Below are 22,402 nucleotides of genomic sequence, written 5' to 3'. Positions count from 1 at the left end.
CTTGTATCCCTCCTGTATATAACCCCCTCACATGGCTTGTATCCTCTCCTGTATATAATCCCTCAAATGCCTTGTGTCCTCTCCTGTATATAACCCCCTCACATTGCTTGTATCCTCTCCTATATATAACCCCTCACATGGCTTGTATCCTCTCCTGTATATAACCCCCACACGTGGCTTGTGTCGTCTCCTGTATATAACTCCATCACATGGCTTGTATCCTATCCTGTATATAACCCCCTCACATGGCTTGTATCCTCTCCTGTATATAACCCCTCACATGGCTTGTATCCTCTCCTGTATATAACCCCTCACATGGCTTGTATCCTCTCCTGTATATAACCCCTCACATGGCTTGTGTCCTCTCCTGTATATAACCCCTCACATGGCTTGTGTCCTCTCCTGTATATAACCCCTCACATGGCTTGTATCCTCTCCTGTATATAACCCCTCACATGGCTTGTGTCCTCTCCTGTATATAACCCCTCACATGGCTTGTGTCCTCTCCTGTATATAACCCCTCACATGGCTTGTATCCTTTCCTGTATATGACCCCCTTACATGGCTTGACGGGGTTGGTCTCAAAAAGTAGCCAAAATTTACGCCTGCCAGGACAGGAAAAATTGAAGTGTCTCAATTATACAACAAAGGAAAAAAACAATGATACATGTCCCCCTATGTTTTATGACTTTGAGCATTAAAGACTTGTCTATTTTAATTGTGCTACAAAATATTATGATGTCTTTTATCACTAATTAGCTGACAGCATGGAGGATGCCATTACTCACTTATGTCTCTCTTTATGCTGAAAAATAACTGAACAACTTGTGTTTTTTCTTTGTGAAATATTATCCTGTTGTCAAGACAAAAAAAATAAAAACAAAACTTAAAGCAAATCAAAAAGCATCACATTACTTATACTATGCTTTGTGCCGCCTCGTTCTACATAAGCTGTTCTTTAACTTGTGGCCTCATTTTGGTTAAAAAAAAGTTTAAATAAAAAAATATTTAAAAATATGCAAATTAGCTGGGGGGGCTCCGGTGGGAGTGGCTGGAGCCCCTCAGGGCTCTGTCTTTATTTAATTATGAATGCCCCTTTGTAGGGCTTACTGCCCTCTTACTCCCTCCTCTGGCCAGCTGGTGACATCACCTGGCTCTCAACAATTCCCGCTCATGCACGGCCATTTCTGAAGTGGGTAGTCGCACTGAGGAGCAGCCAGATTTGCTTCAAGGAGACAACTGCACGTGTGTGGGAATTGCTGAACTCTGGTTGACCACAGCTCATCCCGCTGATTTGCATATATTTTAAACTGTATTTTCACTTAAAGGAAACAATAGAAAAGTTAAAGAACAGCAGATGCCAATCACGAGGGCACAGGGATCATGTAAGTGACATTCATATTACAGGATACTGCTGGTAGATTTCCGTTCAGATTGGGGCACATTTACTTACCCGGTCCAATCGCGATCCTGTGGCGCCTTGTCGGATGCCGGGATTTACTAAGGTCATGCGCCCGATATCCAGCAGGTGTCGCTGCTGCGCTCGAGGTCCGCAGGAGTTCACCTTCTTCGTCCAGGTGCATGTAAGTGCTGATCTTGCGACACAAATTCTTTTTTAAATTCCACGGTTTTTCCAAATCCATCAGGTTGTCCGACGGCGTCGCCCCCCGATTTCGGTAGTGTGGAAGCCGGCGCCGATGCAACACAATCCGATTGCGTGCACCAAAATCCCGGAGCAATTCGGTGCAAATCAGAAATATTCGAGAAACCCGGCAAAAGTGCGGCGTTCGGACCCTTAGTAAATGAGCCCTATTGTGTATAACAAGGATGTAAACATTTGCCCGATGCATGTGATGGCTATGCAGCTGCAGAATCATCTGTGTCATCTATGTTAACATCTAGTACTTACAATAAAGTAAAATGTGCGCTGCGAGATAATACGGGCAATTTTCTGGAACAATACTCTATTGATACTTTAATGGTCAGTGTGGACATGTATCTGTATCTGCTGTTCTTTTTCTAATATTTTTGAGATTTTTTGTTGTTTTGCGACTTTTCAGTGAAACTTTTGTTCTATTTTCTCAAGTACACCTTTGCCTATGCAGAGCACCTTATGTATCTATTTTTTTCCCGATGTTCCGTGCAAAATTTGCCTTATGTATCATTTTTTTTCCCTCTATTTTGAAGACCTTTTTGGTGCAAATCTGCACCTGGTTCTATGCAGGTGCAGAGGAAGTAATGGGGGTCATTTACTAAGGGCCCGATTCGCGTTTTCCCGACGTGTTACCCGAATATTTCCGATTTGCGCCGATTTCCCCTGTATTGCCCCGGGATTTTGGCGCACGCGGCGCATCGGCGCCGGTATGCACACGACGGAAATAGGGGAACATGGCCGAGCGAAAACCCGACGGATTCGGAAAAACCGCCGCATTTAAAAAAAGAAATGGTCCGGGTCGGTGAACTCCAGTGCGTTCAGATGCTTTTCAGCGCAACAGCGCCACCTGGTGGACGGCGGAGGAACTACCTTGATGAATCCCGGCCGGACCTGAATCCAGCGCAGAGAACGCGCCGCTGGATCGCGAACGGACCGGGTAAGTAAATCTGCCCCATTGTGTCCACTATTAAAGTACAGATGCACAGCTAGTTGCCACGCTGGGGCATTATACAGCGTATAGCACGATATGACAAGCTTTTTCTTCCTTGGACCCTGTTTTAACATGCAAATTGTAATTGTAAATGACACAAATTTTGCACATTTTAAAGTTTGGGCTTTTTTTGTATATTTATACATTTTTGCATTCACAGTTAATTGAAATGTATTAGTTATTTCAAAATTCAGCTTGTATCTAAACTTTATTTTCTGCCCCAATTACTTGTGTTCATGTAATAAGTTTTAATTTCCAGGTTTAGTAAATTTGCACTGCGGCACCATTCAATGTTTATGGTAGAAATAGAAGTTGGCGATGGTGTGATTAGTTATCTCAGTTGGTGTCATAGCGATAATTAGATAAATAGTTGCATCATCACCAGTCCACTTTATACCACTCAACCAGGTAATCATTCGGGACAGACAACCTTGGTTCTTCTTCTAGAGACCAAGTTAACTTTATTGGATGTTAGGCCCAGAGACCCCCTGACATTGACAATTGATTAATTGTCCAAATATATATTGTCCATTCAGCCCCACATAGGAATCAGCCCTTCTTGTCTTCAGTGTGGTATCCCTTACTTCCCTCTGTATCCTTCCACCCTCCTTCCTTGAAGGGGTTTTCCCACAAATTCAAGTTAGGCCCTATCCACAGGATGAGGCCTAACTTGCTGATTGGTGGGGGTCTCAGTAATGAGGCTCCCACAGATCACAAAAACAAAGGGTCCGATGGGGTCCCACATACCTCTGTCGGACCCCTTGTCGCTAACCATGAGAGTAATGGAGCAGACGGTCGCACATGACCGTTCTGCTTCATACATCTCAATGGAGCCAATGGAAATTGCCGAGATAACATTTGCACATGAAAGTCTAAGTCTAGAGCATCGTTAAGAGATATTTGCAATATCTGATCTTTGCACCTAGACAGGAATTAAAATAATATGCCTACAAGCTGGTGTACAGCAGACCTCCACTCTCATGATCCATCTCAAAGCTCCACCATTCAAGTTATCCCCTATCAGGCAAATAGTGTACAAGAGGTTCTAAGCCGACAGCCTTTTTAAATTGACTTGGCAGATCCACCCAATGGGGGTCATTAGGTTGCAGTCAGATTTATTAAGGTGGCTTTGGCCCTTGAAAAAATCTGCTGGCAGTGTCTTATGCTATGAGGGGTTGTATGCGACAGTTGCATGAAAAATCGGAAGGGAACCATCAAAAGTCGCCACACAGACCAGGGCAGAACTTTGCACCAAAACTTGCACCTAAATGGAAATTTGCACCAAATTGCAAATCATGAATTTAGTTTTATTGTGAAAACTTGTGTATTAATTTAACTAGTCTAATAATGAATTTGGTGCAAACTGAGTCTATGGGGGTCATTTACTAAGGGCCCGATTCCCCCTGAATTGCCCCGGGATTTTGGCGCACGCAATTGGATTGTGGCGCATCGGCGCTGGCATGCACACGACGGAAATTGAGGAAATGGAACGAAAACCCGACGGATTCGGAAAAACCGCCGCATTTTTAAAAAAATGTGTCGGGAGCTTGCACTTACCTTCACTCAGCCCGGCTCGGTGTATACCTTAATAAATCCCGGCTGGACCCGAATCCAGTGCAGAGAACACGCCGCTGGATCGCGAATGGACCGGGTAAGTAAATCTGCCCCTATGTCTAAGTTACAGGAAAACAGTGATAAACCGGCACAACACGACAGACTTCACATGGGTACGATGCCAATGCTTTTCTTCTTTATTGGTTAAAACGCCATATACATGAGGATACAGGTAGGTTGACGCGTTTCGACGGGGAACCGTCTTAGTCTAAGTTACCTTGCACTGTCATGTGTTCGTTGTGCAATGGAAAGTCTCAAAACAGCATTTGTACCACAACTGCACCAAAACATAAACAAAAACAAAACAATTATAAATCCCCCCCCATTATTCTTGTGTTAAAGAAAGTTGAAAATATTCATCTTACATCTGCATCTTCTTTTCTTTTTCTACTTTTCTTTTATATGGTTTCTGATTTTAACTCCACAATCAAACCCCAATTACATCTCCACTAGTAATCATAACAAGCATGGACTCATTGATTAAAAAGAGTGAGACATTGCGCCAGCCACACCCAGATATCGAATAGCAACAAATACAAAAAATATTTTGGCTCCTGTTTTCTAGTTTTATCATCTAAGGTCCTGACCTTAACTACTTATAACATATGAAAAAAGAAATAGGTGACCAGAAAGTCTATCATGCTTAATTTTCTTTATATTTTTCTTACAATGTGACATACAGAAGACAATGGGGGTCATTTATCATAGTGACTATTGTCAGAGTTCAGGATCAGTGGACTCTCTGGACCAACATGGGAGATGCTACTAGCCGATACCTGGGACCGGAATCTAAATGGCACCTGGTCTTCACCAGAGCCCGGCCCAAAGCGGGATTGACTTGCTTCAGCAGGATGCCACCAGGTTGTTCCAGAGGTGTGACTAGCCCGTGGTGGCAGCCAAGTCCGTGGTACAGAATCGGCGTTCAGGCTCACCAGCAGGAGCAGGCTGGTAGTCAGGACAGGGAGCAGAGATGCAAGGTCAAAGTCCAAATCCAGGGTCAGCAACGGCAGATCAATGCGGAGGGAAATGGGAACACAGGAACACGGAACACTAGAGCAGGAACATGAAGACACCGGAGCAGAAACACGGAGACACTGGAGCAGGAACATGGAGACACCAGAGCAGGAACACGGAGACACCAGAGCAGGAACACAGGAAGACTCAGGAACGTAGGAACAGAATAAACACAAGGAAGCTTTCACTATGGCATAGGTTCAACGGGGAGTGGTGGGAGCCGCCGGGTTAAATAGTAAACCTGGAAGTGACCAGCGGCAATCACTAGGGAGCAGGAACATGCAGGCGGCCTAACCGGGATGAGAGCAGGATCGTGGAGAGGTAAGTGAGGGCCGAGGGATGGAGCAGCGGCACCATAGAGAGGGGCACAAGTGTGCCTGCGATCTGAGGCATGGATCGCAGGGACAACCGTGACAGCTATTCTTTGTTTTCTACCCATTTGTACTTTTTTGTGCCTATTTCAATGATTGTCCAAAATTGGAGAAGGTGTTTTCTTTGTTAAACAACAATAAACACATTGATCTATAGGTGAAAATGGACCAGCTCTCACCCACTCCTTGATGCTCAGATCCCCTGGGTAGATTGGTGCTCGATGATAGTCCACAGACAGCGGAAACATAAACTTTGTAAGTAGAAAGGAAATATCGGCACCCACTTCATACTTTGGATGATCTTCCAGTTTGAGCTTTATTCCAATATAAAATCATACAAACAACACGGCATGGCAGTAATCGACGCCCGTAATAATAATCAGACTTCCGTGGTCTTCAGTGAGGGTTTGGACTCTCTTGATTCAGGTCAGGTGACTATTCCCTTTGCTTTAATCCTTTAATCCACCCCTTTGCTGGCAACACAATAGGTGGGAGGTTTAAAAGATTAACAAAACTTTGTGAGTTTATAATTATGACTGAAACACTGTAGAGTAGAAATGTGTTGGATACTGCCATGCTGTGTTGTTTGTATGTTTTTATATTGGAATAAAGTTTGGAAGATCCCCTGAAGTGTGAAGTGAGTGCCGATATTTCCTTTCTACTTACAAAGTTTTCTCTGTTAGGTTCGCCCTATTTATCTTAGCAGGACAGATGTGCTTGTGTAATTTTCACATTATTTGGTTCAAATCTGCTGAATTGTGCAAATAAAAAATAGATACAAAACTATGTAAGAAAAACTGTGGTGTTCAAAAGCCCCTTCAAAAAACACATAAAATTGCAACGTCTTGGTAAGATGACTTGCACCTATTAAATAAAAAAGGAACACATTGGGGGTCATTTACTAAGGGCCCGATTCGCGTTTTTGCGACAGGTTACCCGAATTTTTCAGTTTTGCGACGATTTTCCCTGTATTGCCCCGGGATTTCGTCGCACGGGATCGGATTGTGGCGCATCAGCGCCGGCATGCATGCGACGGAAATCAGGGGGCGTGGGCGTAAAAAAATCCGACGGAATCGAAAAAACCGCCGCATTTATTAAAAAAAAGGACCGCTCGACACGCGCTTACCTTCATCCAGGATGGCACGGTGAACTCCAGTGTGTTCCGATGCTCTGCAGCGCAGCAGCGACACCTGGTGGACGTCGGAGGAACTGCCTTGATGAATCCCAGCCCGGACCCGAATCCACCGCAGAGAATGCGCCGCTGGATCGCGAATGGACCGGGTAAGTAAATCTGCCCCATTGGGGCTCATTTACTAATCAGTCCTCTGGAGTTCACGGAAAGTGACTTGTCCGACGATAATGCACTGTGCCGTTATTCACTAAGATCGTGCGCCCCGATATCCTGGATGTGTCGCTTCCCCGCTCAGGTCCGACGGAGTCCACCATCTTTTAAGTGGTGCATGTAAATGCATGGGCTTGCAACAATTTGAAAGTTAAATCCCACGCTCAGTCCGAATCAGTCAGATCATCAGACGGCACGTCCCCTAATTTGTGTTGCATGGAAGCCAGCAGAGCTGCGCCAAAAAGCATATTTATTTTATCCAATTTAATTTTTTTTTTAATTTTAAAATTTTTAACATTTTTAGTATTGGTGGGCCAAGTCAAACTCCTGGGCTTTACACCCACTTACATTATAATTGTGCTGCTTTCTTCCTTTTTACTATATGTACTATATGTATATATATACACCCCTATTTAAATGTTAAATTTAGGGCTTAAACTTTTTTCAAAGCCCAATTAAAAAAAAACCTTTATTGATACTATCACTATACCATTTGAAACATTCTAAAGTGGAGTAGTTTCCGAAATTTAGTTACTTGGGGACTAAACTCCATTGTTTTTGCACCGGAGGGGCTTTCCAAATACATCATTGCACCTGAAAACTAAACCTGCCAAATCGGTAAAAAGTATTTAGTTCTAGTTAATTTCTTTGCCCCACCATGTGCCCACACATCAGTTAACTGTGGGCCCAGGCTTTCAGAAAGGATTTTTTTCCTAAACTGATTGCATCCATGTTTTATCCATCCAAGCACAGATGGATGTGGATGGATGAAGAAAATTCTTCTGTTCCGTTCTGTGTCTATGGGCCGATATCTTTTTTTATAATAAACCAAAAACTGCCCAAGGTTCTCTTTTTTTTCCAAATTACAAAAACAAAAAAAAAATATTTAAAACACTGTAATCTAAAATCATAAAAAAAAAATTACATTTTAATCCAGCATTTTTCTGGAGCATTCGTACAACTTTTCAAACATGTCCCTGTATGAGGTCTTCATGCGCGGTGCTCAGGTTGTCACGCCGGAGTGTTTTCATCTGCATCACCAGAAAGTGCAGAAAGACACCGAAGAATAGAATGAAATTAAACAATTTTGAAGTTCATTTCTGCACAATGGGCGAAGTAATTTGCCTTTTCATGCTTAGGCATTTTTAATGTAGCTATCTACTCAGGCTGAAACAAATGTGTCCCTCCAGAGATATATTCTTTTTAAGAAGACATATTAGGTGTTGCGTGACTATATATTCCCTTAATTTGTCCTCCTCTCTTTTCTGAAATGCATTTACTTTGTTCAGCCAAAATATGCTTTCCTTTTGTGCTGTTTCAGCTCCTTTGTAGTTAATGTAGCTGAGAAAAGTCAAGCTTATTCTTTCTGCTTCATATATCATCAACAACGGTGGGTGGATAGCAGAAGTGATTATCAATAGGAGGATGATTATATTTGGTAATGATGTATGAAAAGAAAAAAAATATGTGTGTAGGGTAATACAGTAATGTTCCCATTGGATGGTATGGGCCAAGTATTTTATTTAAAAAAAAACCTGAATTTTTTTTTCTAGAAAGCAGGTCTATGTGATATACTGCACACGGGATAGACTAATTATTAGGTGAATGCCCCCGAACAGATCTTGAAGAAGTCCGCGATGACTGGATAGATAGAAGCAGTGCCAATCCAAAATGGAGGAAGCCCTGCCATTGAACAAATGCTGCAAAAAAGATAAAAAATAGGACAGCACCCCAAAAGAGTACAGGGCAGCACGGTGGCTCAGTGTTTAGCTCTACAGCCTCGCTGGTCAACATCCTGGTAAACATCTGCAAAGAGTTTGTATGTTCTCTCTGTGTTTATGTGGGTTTTCTCCAGGTCCTCCGGTTTCCTCCCACACTTCAAAACATGCTGGTAGGTTGATTAGATCATGAGCCCCATTGGGGACTTATTTGGTAAGCTGCACTGCGTAACCTGTGTGCACTATATAAATTTAGAATTATTAATGCAATTCACGTTTCATATGTTTGCATAGTTTACTGTATACCGTATATACTCGAGTATAAGCCGACCCGAATATAAGCCGAGACCCCTAATTTTACCACCAAAAACTGGGAAAACCTATTGACTTGAGTATAAGTCGAGGGAGGGAAATGCATTGGTCACAGACCCCCCCAGTATATAGCCAGCCCCCTATAGTATACAGCCTGCCCCCAGTAGTATACAACCAGCCCAGCCTGCCCCCAGTAGTATACAGCCAACCCCCAGTAGTATACAGCCAGCCCCCATGTAGTATACAGCCAGCCCCCATGTAGTATACAGCCTGCCCCCAGTAGTATACAGCCACCTCAGACTGCCCCCAGTAGTATACAGCCTGCCCAGCATTAAAAAAAATAATAAACTTATATACTCACCCTCCGGTGGCCCCGATGTGCAGCGCTGCTCCCCAGATGTCCACGCGGCTCATCGTCTGGCTTCCGCACTCCGTCTTCTGTCTTCTCCAACATCGTGCTGGGCGCCGCCATCGCTTTCTCCCGGCCGGCGCCTAGCATGACGCGCTGCTGCTGACGTCATACCAGCACGATGTTGGAGAAGAAAGAAGATGGGCACGGAAGCCAGAAGAGGACCTGCGCAGACATCGGGGAGCAATGCTGCACATCGGGACCACCGGAGGGTGAGTATGTAAATTTATTATTTTTTAAGTATTTTTTTTACTCCCCTAGTAGTATTGACTTGTATGTAATTGCAATATTGCTTGCGCCCATTACAGCCACAAGGCATGTCCTCCTTTATGCCCCTCAACAGGTATCATAGAGGCAGAAATAAGGAGGTTCCTAGTTGTGTGCAAAAAATTGCATCTATTTCAGGGCTGGTTAAATTGCACTGATAAATCTCCACTATATAATCATGTTCTCCAGGATTGTAACTTTAGATACAACACAATAACAGTGAACGGTGAAAAAATGATGTGGCATCCATGAAGTATATTTAAAACTCATTAGCATTTATTGCATGACCCATTTTGACTTAGTACCTAGGTCTTCCTCAGGTGCATATTCATAGGTAGATACATATATGATGTACATGCCTATTAATATGCACTCAAAACAGAGAACATGGCCTGCAGCAGCTCCTTGCAATCGGAGGTCAAAGAAACACTCATTTTCTATGTATATTTTTTTGTGCATACTGAGAGCCACTCTTACAATACAGCACTTGGAATGGTACTGTTAACTGCTTTGTGCATTTTCTTACATCTTCTCTACTTACTGTTGAGCGTGCACCCCACTGGGAACACCCAGCTCTCCCGGTTATAGAGCGAGTGTCACTAGGAAAGGCTGAGCTCCATGCAAAAATGTGGTTGAGGCTCCCACCACTCAAAAGGATTTCTGACCTCAAAACTTTTAGTCTACCTTCAAACCTTTCACAGTATTTCTGTGTGGTAAATCTGCATTGTAACAGTGTTTTGTACAGGATTTACAGCAATCCATTGGAGAAAAAAATCTGCAGCAGTCTAATAGATAAGGATCCATGGCAGGACTACGAGTACCTACGAGACTGTAGACTGTCATGGCAAATGATTAGCACCCTCCAATGACATCAAGAGGGGGCGACGATTGGCCATCCAAGATGGCGGCACCCACCGCCAACTCTGTTAGATGCCATGGTCAGGCTTGTCATGGCGTGCAAAGAGGTTAATTTACTTCTTATTCCATATTGTAATGCTACTGGGAAGAAGACAGTCACAGAGAGTCAGCCCTTAAGCTATATCCACCCAGCTCTCCCTACTTACTTGCATATCCTACACTAAGTGGTAGGTGACAACTGGTCAACATTCCGTATCTGCACCAAAGTAAAAACACAAAGACAAAACAGTGGACAAACACAGATGTCTGGTTAACGAATATGGTTTAAAACCAAGAGGACAGTGCAGTACATATTTAAGAGACAAACAGATGGTCAGAAGACGAGCGAAGGGTCAGAAGATCAATGAATACAGAAGTAAAAAAAATTATAGCAAGCTCAAAAAAAGACTCATAGCAAGCTATACGAAATGGGCTGACAATTCATGTATAAGATATTTTTTTCCGGCCATTTTATGTGAAAAAAAATTATTTGTTTCTTTATGCAATCCCTCCAACAGCAGTGGTCGTATCCAAGGACAGCTGTCCTCTGTTTTTAATGGACCACCTGACTAATTTTATTCAATAACATCAAATTGAAGAAATGATTAATTAAATTAAATGCGAATGTAATTCCCCTTTAAAGACATTTTAACACTTTAGAGTTCTCTACTTTCTGACCTTAAGTTTCAAATAACAGAATAATAAAACACAAGAGACAAAAAATAGGAAATAACATTTTATGTAAATGCTAAATGAGTTCAGCGAGTTGTGAAACTTTTAACTGTGTGAAAAATGTCAATCATTCCCAGGCAAATTTAGACTTGTATCTAATGTGCATTGAAATGGAATTGTGCTGAGAAGCAGATCAAACATGTCAATAAAGACAAATAAATGGAACAAAATAAAAATCATCATAATAAAAAGTACATTAGAGGCATTTTATGACTGAATCACTTTGATTCTTAATATTATCTGACTCTATGGCACAATGTCTATGGACACAAGTTCAAAACAACAATGAAAAAGAAAAATCATGAAAAAGAGTAAATCAACATTTTACGTAAAATGTTAACCTGAAGTTATAAAACTCCAGAAGTGTGAAAAATGTCAATCATTTCTGGGCAAATTTAGACTTACGCCTATTGTGAAATGAAATTGAATTGGTGCCGAGGAGCACATCTAAGAAATGTTTGGAGAATGAATTTTCTGAAGTGAGCGATACAACAGATCTATTATGGCTCCTATATAATGTTATCTGTGCAGTTTGTGGCTGGATCTACAATTAGTGGAGATGAAGGGGAATAATACAAGTCTGAGTGACGGTCACAGGGAGTCTCATCAATGAGTCTATGACAGTTTAATTTTTGGAGCCATTCAAGTTGGGGTAATTCTATCAAACGTAAGACAGTCCCCGGTTTGACTTCTTGAACTGCACTAAATTTATCCAAGAGTCTACTCATGGAACATAAATGTGGAGTAGTTTCAGACTACTAGTATATCTGTGTACTATCTATTGGTTGGCTTGGTTTGTGCCAGAAAATTGTGCCAAAATTTCTGGTTCAATGATCCGTTCCTGCTAAGCAACGCCCCGTTTCTAAGGCTCCTTTGCCATACTTTTTGTTAAAGTACCTAAACATCTTTCTTAAACCATTAATAATTTTTAAGATAATTTTTTTGTGTAAGTCTCTAAAGTTTAATGTATATCTCTACTTTTTCAGAGCCGTGTAATGCCTCTTCCTTCCAGTGTAGCAGTGGGGATTGTGTGTTATTAAGCAGAGTCTGTGATCAACATTTAGACTGTCCTGATGGTTCAGATGAAGCAAAATGTGGTAAGTTTATTCTGGTAAGGGTTTGTTTAGACCAGGGTGAGCACAGGGCCGGGAGGAGGAGGGTGAGCACTCTTCACCCCTTCTCCATCCACAGGTAGAAGAGCAACTGCCCGAGATGGTGCCGGTTCAGTGATAAACCGTGTTCTCACCGCACCCTCACCAGAAGTCAAAGATGTCTAGGGGAGGGGAGGGCATTATCTGGTCCCAAATCATGTGTCCAGGTCACAGCCACCATAACAGCCACCATAACAGCCCCATTTAGACTGTCCTGATGGTTCATATAAAGCAAAATGTGGTAAGTTTATTCTGCTAAGGGTTCATTTAGACCAGGCTGAGCACAGCGCCTGGAGGAGGAGGGTGAGCACTCTTCACCCCTTCTCCCTCCACAGGTAGAAGACCAACTGCCCAACATGGTGGAGGTTCAGAGATAAACTGTTTGCTCACCGCACCCTCATCAGGAGTCAAAGATGTCTGGGGGGGGGGGCATTATCTGGTCGCAAATCATGTGTCCAGGTCACAGCCACCATAACGGCCATCTGAACGCACCCTATCTATGTGCTGGCCGTATGTCATAGATACAGATGTAGCAAACACTGCAGTATAACATCACCTAATAGAAGCCATTGAAAAGTCAAGTTGCGTCATTAGTCACTATTTTGGACCCTAAGGCCACAGTTTTACGGATTAGACATTTCACTTAGTTCTCCTTCTACTCTCTGGTTTCTGGAGGTGGACGCATGGGCCCTAGTGTTCCCCACTTCAGCAACTAGAGTTGCTTCCGCTTTTTTTCTACTCTTGCCATCTTGAGAGGAGCCTCTCGGTGGGGGATCTATGAATCCATCTCACGGTTTTAGCCACCCAGTCTTGGGCTCCCTTAAATTTCCATGCCAAGCTCAGTTGAGGATGGCTTTTTTTATATATGGGAGTAGATTTCAACACATGTAGTTTATGACTCCTATTTAACCTAACACAGACTCATTACATTGTGACAGGATACAATTCACATCCCAGTCACTAGGTGATTACATATTCAGTAGATAAATATATTCTCACATGTTGATGGAAACCATATATATGTAGATGATGGATATATATATAAAGCATGATCTGAGGTTTTTTTTCCATGTTCCTCTTCTCCAGTACAACTTTCTAACACTAGCTCCAATGGACTGGTTCAGATCAAGGTGCAGGCGGAATGGCATTCGGCATGTGCCGATCTCTGGACTGAAGACATCTCCAATCATATATGTCATCGGCTGGGATTAGGGTATGTGGACAATCTACTTTATATGCAAATTCTACAGAACATTGATATTTATATCTGATAATAACAATCAGGGTTTGATTAAGAGTTACATAAGTCCAGAGTTTCATAAATATTATAGACCCTACAAGTTCGGAATTCACTTTTTACATAAGGTACTAGGATCAAGTTCTTGGGGAATGGAGTATGTTCCCCCTTTGCCGTCTTTCAATTTGTGGTTTCAGGACCTCTAGAGGACCATCATGTATAATGAAAACAAGAACAGATGTACAAGGATTTTATGGGTGAAGGTCCTTCTGGGTATAAAATTTAGTGGGAGGTTTTGGTGGCAATGGGTCCCCTAGAAATATTTCCAGTAACACATCCTAAATTTCAGATATAGACTTTGCTGGTTTTCTGACAGACATTATAATAATAGGGGTGTTTGTGCCCCACACTCCACTTCACTACCACATTTAGAAAAAGTGAAGTGCAGAACAGAAAACCTATATTAATGCCAGTAATTCAACTTTTTAGATGCCATGGCAGACAAGGATTGTTAGATTCCTCATTGCGCTATTAAAAGCATCACCATAGTCATCCCATTGCCCCAAGACAATACATATCGGGGCAGATTTACTTAAATGGTCCATTCGCGATCCAGGGGCGCGTTCTCTGCGGTGGATTCGGGTTTTCCAGCGATTCACTAAGGTAGTTCCCCCAATGTCCACTAGGTGTCGCTGCTGCGCTGAATTCCGTCGTAGTGCACTGAAGTTCACCAAGCTGTCCTGGGTGCAGGTAAGTGCGTGTCAAGCGACACATTTTTAAAAAAAATACGGTGGTTTCTCCGAATCCGACGGGTTTTCCGACGGCTACACCACCGATTTCCGTCCCATCACAATCCGATCGCGTGCTCCAAAATCCCGGGGCAATTCAGGGAAAATTGCTGCAAAACGGTAAAATACAGGTAACCCGACGTAAAAACGCGATTCGGGCCCTTAGTAAATGACCACCATCATGTATCTAAATGACCACCTCTCAATTTTAAAAGTCCTTAACATGTGTTAACTTTTAACTAGCCCTATGTGTCATTAAAAAGTACTGCAAAAAATCAGCAAAGAAAAACAAAAACTTATGTCCCTTAACCCTTTCAGCTATTTTTTATCTATGCGTGAAGGCTTGTCATCTGTGGGACAAATTGTTTTTTTTTTTGTGGCGCCATTTAATATTCCATGGACTTTACTGGAAAGCAGTAAAAAAAAATTCCAAGTGCAGTGAAATTGACAAAAAAACCACACTTTCGTTCATGTGGGCTTTGTTTTTACAACTTTCTTCGGACCCTCCAAAGGACACCTGACCTTTATTCTTTGGGTCAATATGATTACAGGGATACCAAATTTATGTAACTTTTATTAGGTTTTAGTAGATTTTAAAAAATGTAAATCTTTTGTGAAATTTTTTTTTTTTACCAGTAACTTTTTTACGCTGGCCTCAGAATTTTTTTTTGGGTATAGAGACTTATGTAAAGTGTCATTTTTTGTGGAACGTGCTGGCGTTTATTAATTTGGGACCTACATGTCAGCGGCAGTTAGAGGTGGACACCTTCTGTATATGCATAGAGTTCAGCCAGTGAGCTCACTCCAAACACCCCCTGCAGTCCCACAATGTTATAGTAAGACGTGGTTAAATCAATAAATACAAAATGTGCTTGTCACGGGTGGTCCCGCGGCCCATATCATGTCTTGTTGGACCCAGTTAAAAGAAATTTTTTTTTAAAGAGTTTGTATGTTCTCTCCAGTGTTTGTGTGGGTTTTCTCCGGGTCCTCCGGTTTCCTCCCACACTCCAAAACATACTGTTAAGTTGATTAGATTGTGAGCCCTATTGGGACAGGGACTAATCTGGCGAACTCTGTGCGGCGCTGTGTAATCTGTGTGCGCTATATAAATAAATAATTATTATTATTATATTGGGCACATAGGGAATTGGTAAAGGGCAATTTGGGACACTTAACCACTGGTCCAAAAGGAACTGTGGTTGGTTTAGTTTCCCAAATTGCCCTGACAGGTCAATCTTTAAACATCTAGTAAATTGTATTGGTTTTTGAGCTTGAAAGTGAAGTAGATTGGTGTTTTTAGCTCTTGAATGTCCTATAAATAGTTACACTAAGTAAACAGACATACTGAAAAGCGTCAATGGATGCTTCATTCTGAGTTTTCCACGAATGAGACATATTCTCATGAATTCCTAGAATAGCTGGAACGGATGCTTGACTCCCTGCTACTCATTGCTTCTACAAACTAGTCCAAGCACATACAAGTATCATCTACACATTCACCGTGAAGTCCTGGAAGTGACACTGATGTGGAGTCTAGACTATAAATACTTGCACATAAAAAACAATCTAAAACACCAATCATCACTGCTACACATATATTTATACAGTATACAGTGTTTATACACTACAGTTATATTACTAAGGGGGGAACGCTGTACAGTTAACACCATGTAAAGAATAAATTTCATATCCGTTAACAGTATAATATAAATGTATTAGACAGTCACAGAAATACAGGAATACAGAAAAATACAGTAAGGCAGCATAATTTTTGAGTTGCTACCAGTGCAGCCTGTTTTATGGACAGGTAAATTTTTGTGTCAACATATTTAAATTTTGATTGGTATTTACATACGAATTCCATACAAAAGGGAGAAAAAAAGATTTATTCTTTTAATATCTCTGGTGATATTGCTAGTATAGCTAATGTTAGTGTGGGTTTGTTGTTTATAGGACAGGTACAATTTTTATATTTTAGTGTGCATAATGCTTTGATTAATGGGGGGGGCAGAGTATTTTTAGAGTTTTTTTGATATGTGTATATTTTAAAGTTTTTTAGCCCGGCAAGGTATTTGTATTCGCTAGTCTACTTGTATAATATACTAAAATACTATTTTACCGTAACCTAATGCAAGATATGCTGGGGTTGCTGGTTTTATTTGCAAGTCTCTTGCTCCAAGGGAGCTATGGTGGCCCGGGAGATGAAAATGGAGTATGTTCCCCACTTCCATCTTGATGACCAATCCAATTTAATGACCTGCAGAGGTCGCATTAACGCCTGTACAAGCATCATAGATGATTGAACAGGCATTTTTTAAGCTTTTAATGGCCACATGTGTATAAGTCCGTGTGTGGTTTTTCCTTTACTGCTCATGAAAAAGCACTGATGGAGGAGCAGTATTGGCAGTAGCCAGAGCTGAGGCTACATGGCGCAGCTACTCCACGCCCCAGTAGCCTCTTTGATCCTCCTACCCAGATATCTTCAACGAGCAGCTCCTCTGTGCATGTGCAGAACGCAGGCCACCGGCTATGTGGTCTCGGGTCTAAAGCCGGAGCTACTGCGCATGCACAGAACGCCAGCTTTGAAAACAAGGGCGCTCAGCTCCTCGTAGCTGCGCGCTGAAGATATCTGGGTAGGAGGATCAAGGAGGCTACTGGGGCATGGAATAGCCACGCCTTGTAGCCTCAGCTCCGGCTACTCCACGCCCCAGTAGCCTCTTTGGTAAATTAGCAATTAAAGATTAAAAAAGATAAAGGGGACTAAAGGATTAGACCTTAAAAGGGCTATCCTTACATACATTAGAGGCACCTACCACAGGATCTATCTTGATAGGTAGATCCGTGGTGGTAGGTTTCCTTTAAGAGAAATTAAAGGGATTTTCAGAACAGAAGTGTTATACAAGCCGCAGACCTACACAAACGAGATAAACTATTTTAATGTGATACACAAAATAGACAACAAAGAGAAAAGAATCCTAAATTAGATGTAAGGCATAAAACTAGATAAATGTCTGGGGGCGCCATCGTGTAGTAAGTCTGAAGGAAACAAATACCTTTGCTTTACTTTTTAAACAGAAACAAGTATATTGTTCATTTTTGCTTGAACTTGCCTTAAATTTCTTTATTGTTGTATTTCATCTTGTCCCATGGGCTTGCACCAAATCTTTGTGCAGGTTGGTTCATATAAAACTTGTCTCTCCCACTCAATACAGCATTCCCAATTCTGTAGATGTCTCATGCCTCAAAAAGCCTCATAAATCCTTATTTCGCACATCGCTCCATTGTCTTGTACAAGGTGCAGTCCTTTTGAATGATTCAGCAGCTAAGTAACAGAGAAGTTTTTGAGCAAGAGAAATACATTTGCTATCTTGTTGAAAATGTCTGCACTGTATTATAGAGAATCTGTGTTTATATGGAGCAGATTGTCTAAAAGAATCCATTGGAAATTGGATGAGTTTTCCAGGATGGGAAACCTAGTAATGCAGCCCCCTTGACATCAAGCATGACCTTCAGGAAGCCTAATGACATGAGAGACTAATGACATGAGGTTGAGTGAGAGACTTTTGACTAGGGTCAGGAAGTAAGAGTCCTCCTTACGGAGACTTTGCCAATTAAGGCTGCCTTGTAGGCGTGTGGAGACTTATAGCCATTGACACTGCACTAGGGGGATTCTGGGAAAATATGCAAAGTTATTCAGGATGGGATAAGGAAAACCACACCTCTTTTAGCTACCCTGTAAGGCAGCTCCCTTGACATCAAGCATGACCTTCAGGAAGCCTTTTTAAAAGAATCAACATCCATTCTCATGAGACTTTTGTGGCTTTTCATGGCACTTTTTATTTACTTTGAGTAATTCATTTTTGGAAGAGAATCTCCTTTAGATAAGATAATAACAGGGGGTTCTAGATTTTTTACAGCTATTTTCTGTCATTTGCAACCTTCAAGGAAATCTACTGCTAATTTAGTGTCAAATGAACCCTTAACTCTTCTGGTTTAATCCCAGCAGCGTGATTATAACTGTGGGGGAGATTTATCAGGAGTGCTCGTGGTAAAACTGTTCGAGTTGGCCACAGAAAGCAATCAGAGCTCAGCTGTACTTTTATAAAGAGCTGTGGGAAAATGAAAGCTGAGCTCTAAATGGTTGTCATGGGTAACTAGAAAAGTTCTGCTCTCAGACACTTCTGATAAATTTCCCCCTTTATGTTTATTGGGAGTCGTACACCTGTATTTATATAAGTCTTTATTTTTATATAAATTAAGCAGGGTGTCAGCAGGGCATTTCGGAGCTCTGGGGGTCTGATTCTAACATGTTCCCCTAGAGCCCTTCTCCCCCACCTCCCTGCTCCCTCTGCCTTCCCCCTCCTGCTTTAAATATTGCAATAAACTTCTAATATTTCTGACAGACAGTGGAAGGCAGGATCGAGAAAAGGAGCAGGGAGGCGGGGAGAAGGGCTAAGGGGAAGGGGGGCAGGAGCATGTCGGAGCCAGTGCCCCCGAAGCTCGGACAGGTTCTGGTAAAAACTAATTGTGGATCCAACACTAAATAAGTGGTAGAGTTCCTTTAAAAGGGTTTCTAGGTTAGTAGGTCAAAATATTATATAGGTGGGGCCCAACAACTAGCATCAGATCAACTCTTCTGTAATAAAGCACACAGGAAGCAGACAGCTCCATTCTCTGTGCAGTGGTCGGACCAGGTAATTGCTGTTCCCTTATCATTCAAATAAATTGGAGCTTATCATCAGTTATCTGATCAGAGTTCTACCCCTACCCAGAGCTGTGTACTTTACAGTCGGTCCCCTACTTAAGAACACCTGACTTACAGACTACCCCTAGTTACAAACAGACCTCTTAATGTTGGTAATGGATATCTGATTATCATCTACTAAAAAACTTTACTAACTGGGAGTTCTGGATGCCATGCCCCCATGCCCCTCATCCCCTGCCCTGGTATTTAGCCCAGAAAACCCATATGACTGTAAAATACAACATGCATATGGAAAATCCCTAGAGGGCTTGGGCTATGGCAGGGATAAAAAGAACACAGAATTGCCCTGCTCTGGCTCACGTTCCATGTGTCACTCTGGGACTTCCATTTTTTGAGTCTGGAGAGTTACATGACGTGCTGTCCCCAAGGTCTCCTCAGACGTGCCAGTCCAACTAGGCCATTAATTGGATGAAGCAAGTCCAGTGACCCTCTCCGACCCTCCAGCTGGGAGAAAGCCCAAAATTGACAGTATTGGAGCAATATGGGAACTTATCCATTCTCGTCTTGCTACTTTTTTCATGACAGAGCCGAACACTGAAAGCTGGACTCAGATACGGCATATATATCACTTTGCCCTGTCTAGTGCAACCCCAAGAATCAAATAATGTGCTTTCACAGTCCTAGAAATAAAAAACTATGTACATTTTTGGGACCTGCCACGTACCAGTGGGTGTCATAGTAATACAGGAGCCCCATGTAAATGCCCCCTCGCTACATTTACTGAGCACTTTGCTTTTTAGACTTGTTATAGTAAAATGCCAGCAATTTGGTCTGCAGTTGATATTATCCACTTTACAAATAGCCCATGTTCATGGATCATTTGGTTCTGTCACACTGAAGGATACATCATTGTAATGTAAGTAAAATTCTACTCACGGAACGCGCCTCTGAGGATACCTGAGGCACAGCTTTCAGGCAACAAGCAAAGTGTCAGAAACATGCAGACAATGTATATATATAACATGTCTTCCAGCCATTATAACGATACAGTGATATGTTTGGTGCTGCTCTACATGATGTTACAAGGGTCTCTTTTTATAGATTTTGTTTAATCTATTTGTAGGTCATAGTAGATGGTTATGAAATTATTACTATGCATAACAACTAAAAGGGTAGCAATTGAAAAAAATCATAAAATGAATAAAATGTATATTCTGTTGTTAGGCAGATCTTTGTGTGTCCATGGTAACAGACAACAAACCTTGTGTAGTCTGATCAACCTCTTTGCTCTTCCACTCTCATTTGTTTTCGGATGTTTTTATAAACTACCCAATTAATGTAACTTTAAGAAACATATGCTATATGGGCTGACAGTAGTGATCGTACTCAAACCGTAACTTCAGTGATCACAAACCCCACCTTTCCCCGCCAGTAACTGCAAACATTACTGCCACCGATCAGGGTTGTTAACTCTACCACTTACTCTATCATCGTTGCTACACGATGCAGTCATAGGGACCAAGATGGTTTTATGGCTAAGATTGTTATTTTCCAATGCCTGGATCTTGTGTTTGAGTCTGATCCAACATTTGTATAGAGTTTTTTTTTTAAGTTTTTTGTGTGTGTTTTTCAATGTAAGATATTCCTCATTTAAAGGAAATCTACCATCATAATTCATCATGATAAACCACAGAAACTTACTCATAGATCCAGGCACTTTGACTGTGGTATCTTCTTGTATGTGCTATCCATGACCTCCTTACTTCTAAAATCAACTTTAAAAATAGTGCTAATGAACCTGAAGGATTTTTGAGGGTTTTACCTCTTAGCTTCAGACTCACAGGCTGTTATTAAGTTTATGAATCACTCATCTGTTGCAGTGAGATCACATCAGGCAGCGGAAGGGGAAGTGCTAAGGGACCGTGGGATGAAAGGGGTGGTGGTTGGGTGATACAGTATTACAGACCATGAAGCTGAAGCACAGATGAGCTCTGTTAACGCCCCCTGAGCCCTGCAATGTAATTGGCATAATTTTCTATGATTCTAATTTAATGATTTTAGAAGGAAGATGGCCATGGATAACAACTATTAGAACAACTATTACTATTAGAAAAACTATCCCTTAAAAGGGATTTACAGAAATCCTAGAAAACCCCATGGGGGCGGAGACGGGGAACCCGAAAAACAAAGCATAGACACCCTGCTCCAGCTTCCCGTTCTTGAGTTACACCAGTAATCTCTTTGGACAATGCAGTGGCAGAAAAAGATAACGGCACTCACCGGTTCCAATGATAGGAATGGCGTCCTTTATTGATGATTAAACATGCAGGGAGGTAAACAAACAAACTTCGGCAACTGGGCCGTTTCGCGTGCTGCGGCGCTTGAGAAAGCTGTTCTTTGTAAACAGAGATTCGCTATGTTGCATGTGTCTGGGTACAACAAACCTCATTGGTTTGTTCCAACTATGCACAATAGCAGAACTATGCATTGTTTTACAATAGTCAAACTTGGGAAGTTCTTCATTACTTTCTATTCATATATTGCACTTCACTACACAATTTCTTAGTAAGTTTCCGGAATATAGACATGGAGAAGAGCAGTCTTTCAGTATACGACATTGGTTTGATGTCTTCACTACCGTATATAATAACTGGTCACTGGAGTCTGCTTTTATTTTTAGCCAAAAAGTAAAGAAACCGTCGGATCACTGGTTCTTCTGGTGTTAATCCATTGTCCATACGCCAGGTAACGGCAGGTGCTTGGGAAACTGTACTCCGTCAACGGACAAACAATAGTAAAAAGCTTACGAAGAATCCGGCACTCTAACCAACCAGAAAATCCGATGTACAGAAAAAAAATTCCATGCAGACAAATAGGCTGTGTTTCGACACATTGGGGGTCATTTACTAAGGGCCCGATTTGCGTTTTCCCGACGTGTTACCCGAATATTTCCAATTTGCGCCGATTTTCCCTGAATTGCCCCGGGATTTTGGCGCATGCGATCGGATTGTGGCGCATCGGCGCCAGCATGCACGCAACGGAAATTGGGGGGCGTGGCCGAACGAAAACCCGACGGATTCGGAAAAACCGCCGCATTTAAAACAAAAAATGTGTTGCGAAAATTACACCTACCTTCACCAGGTATAGGCCGGTGAATTTCAGGGCATTCCAGCGTGCCTCCGGGGAACTTCAGCGCAGCA

General features: G+C 42.0%; 1 protein-coding gene across 1 annotated transcript in view; it reads left to right on the top strand.

The window, feature by feature from the left end:
• The window catches only part of TMPRSS15 (transmembrane serine protease 15), a 184,103-nt gene that overhangs the window by 117,314 nt on the left and 44,387 nt on the right, over window positions 1-22,402 (top strand). The window contains exons 17-18 of the mRNA XM_072133217.1: window positions 12,308-12,418; window positions 13,559-13,685. Coding sequence (XP_071989318.1) covers window positions 12,308-12,418; window positions 13,559-13,685 — 238 coding nt within the window. The remainder of the gene's footprint in view (window positions 1-12,307; window positions 12,419-13,558; window positions 13,686-22,402) is intronic.

The sequence above is a fragment of the Engystomops pustulosus genome, chromosome 2 (assembly GCF_040894005.1).
Source record: "Engystomops pustulosus chromosome 2, aEngPut4.maternal, whole genome shotgun sequence".
NCBI classification, from domain to species: domain Eukaryota; kingdom Metazoa; phylum Chordata; class Amphibia; order Anura; family Leptodactylidae; genus Engystomops; species Engystomops pustulosus.
This window is presented reverse-complemented; position numbering and strand designations above follow the sequence as displayed.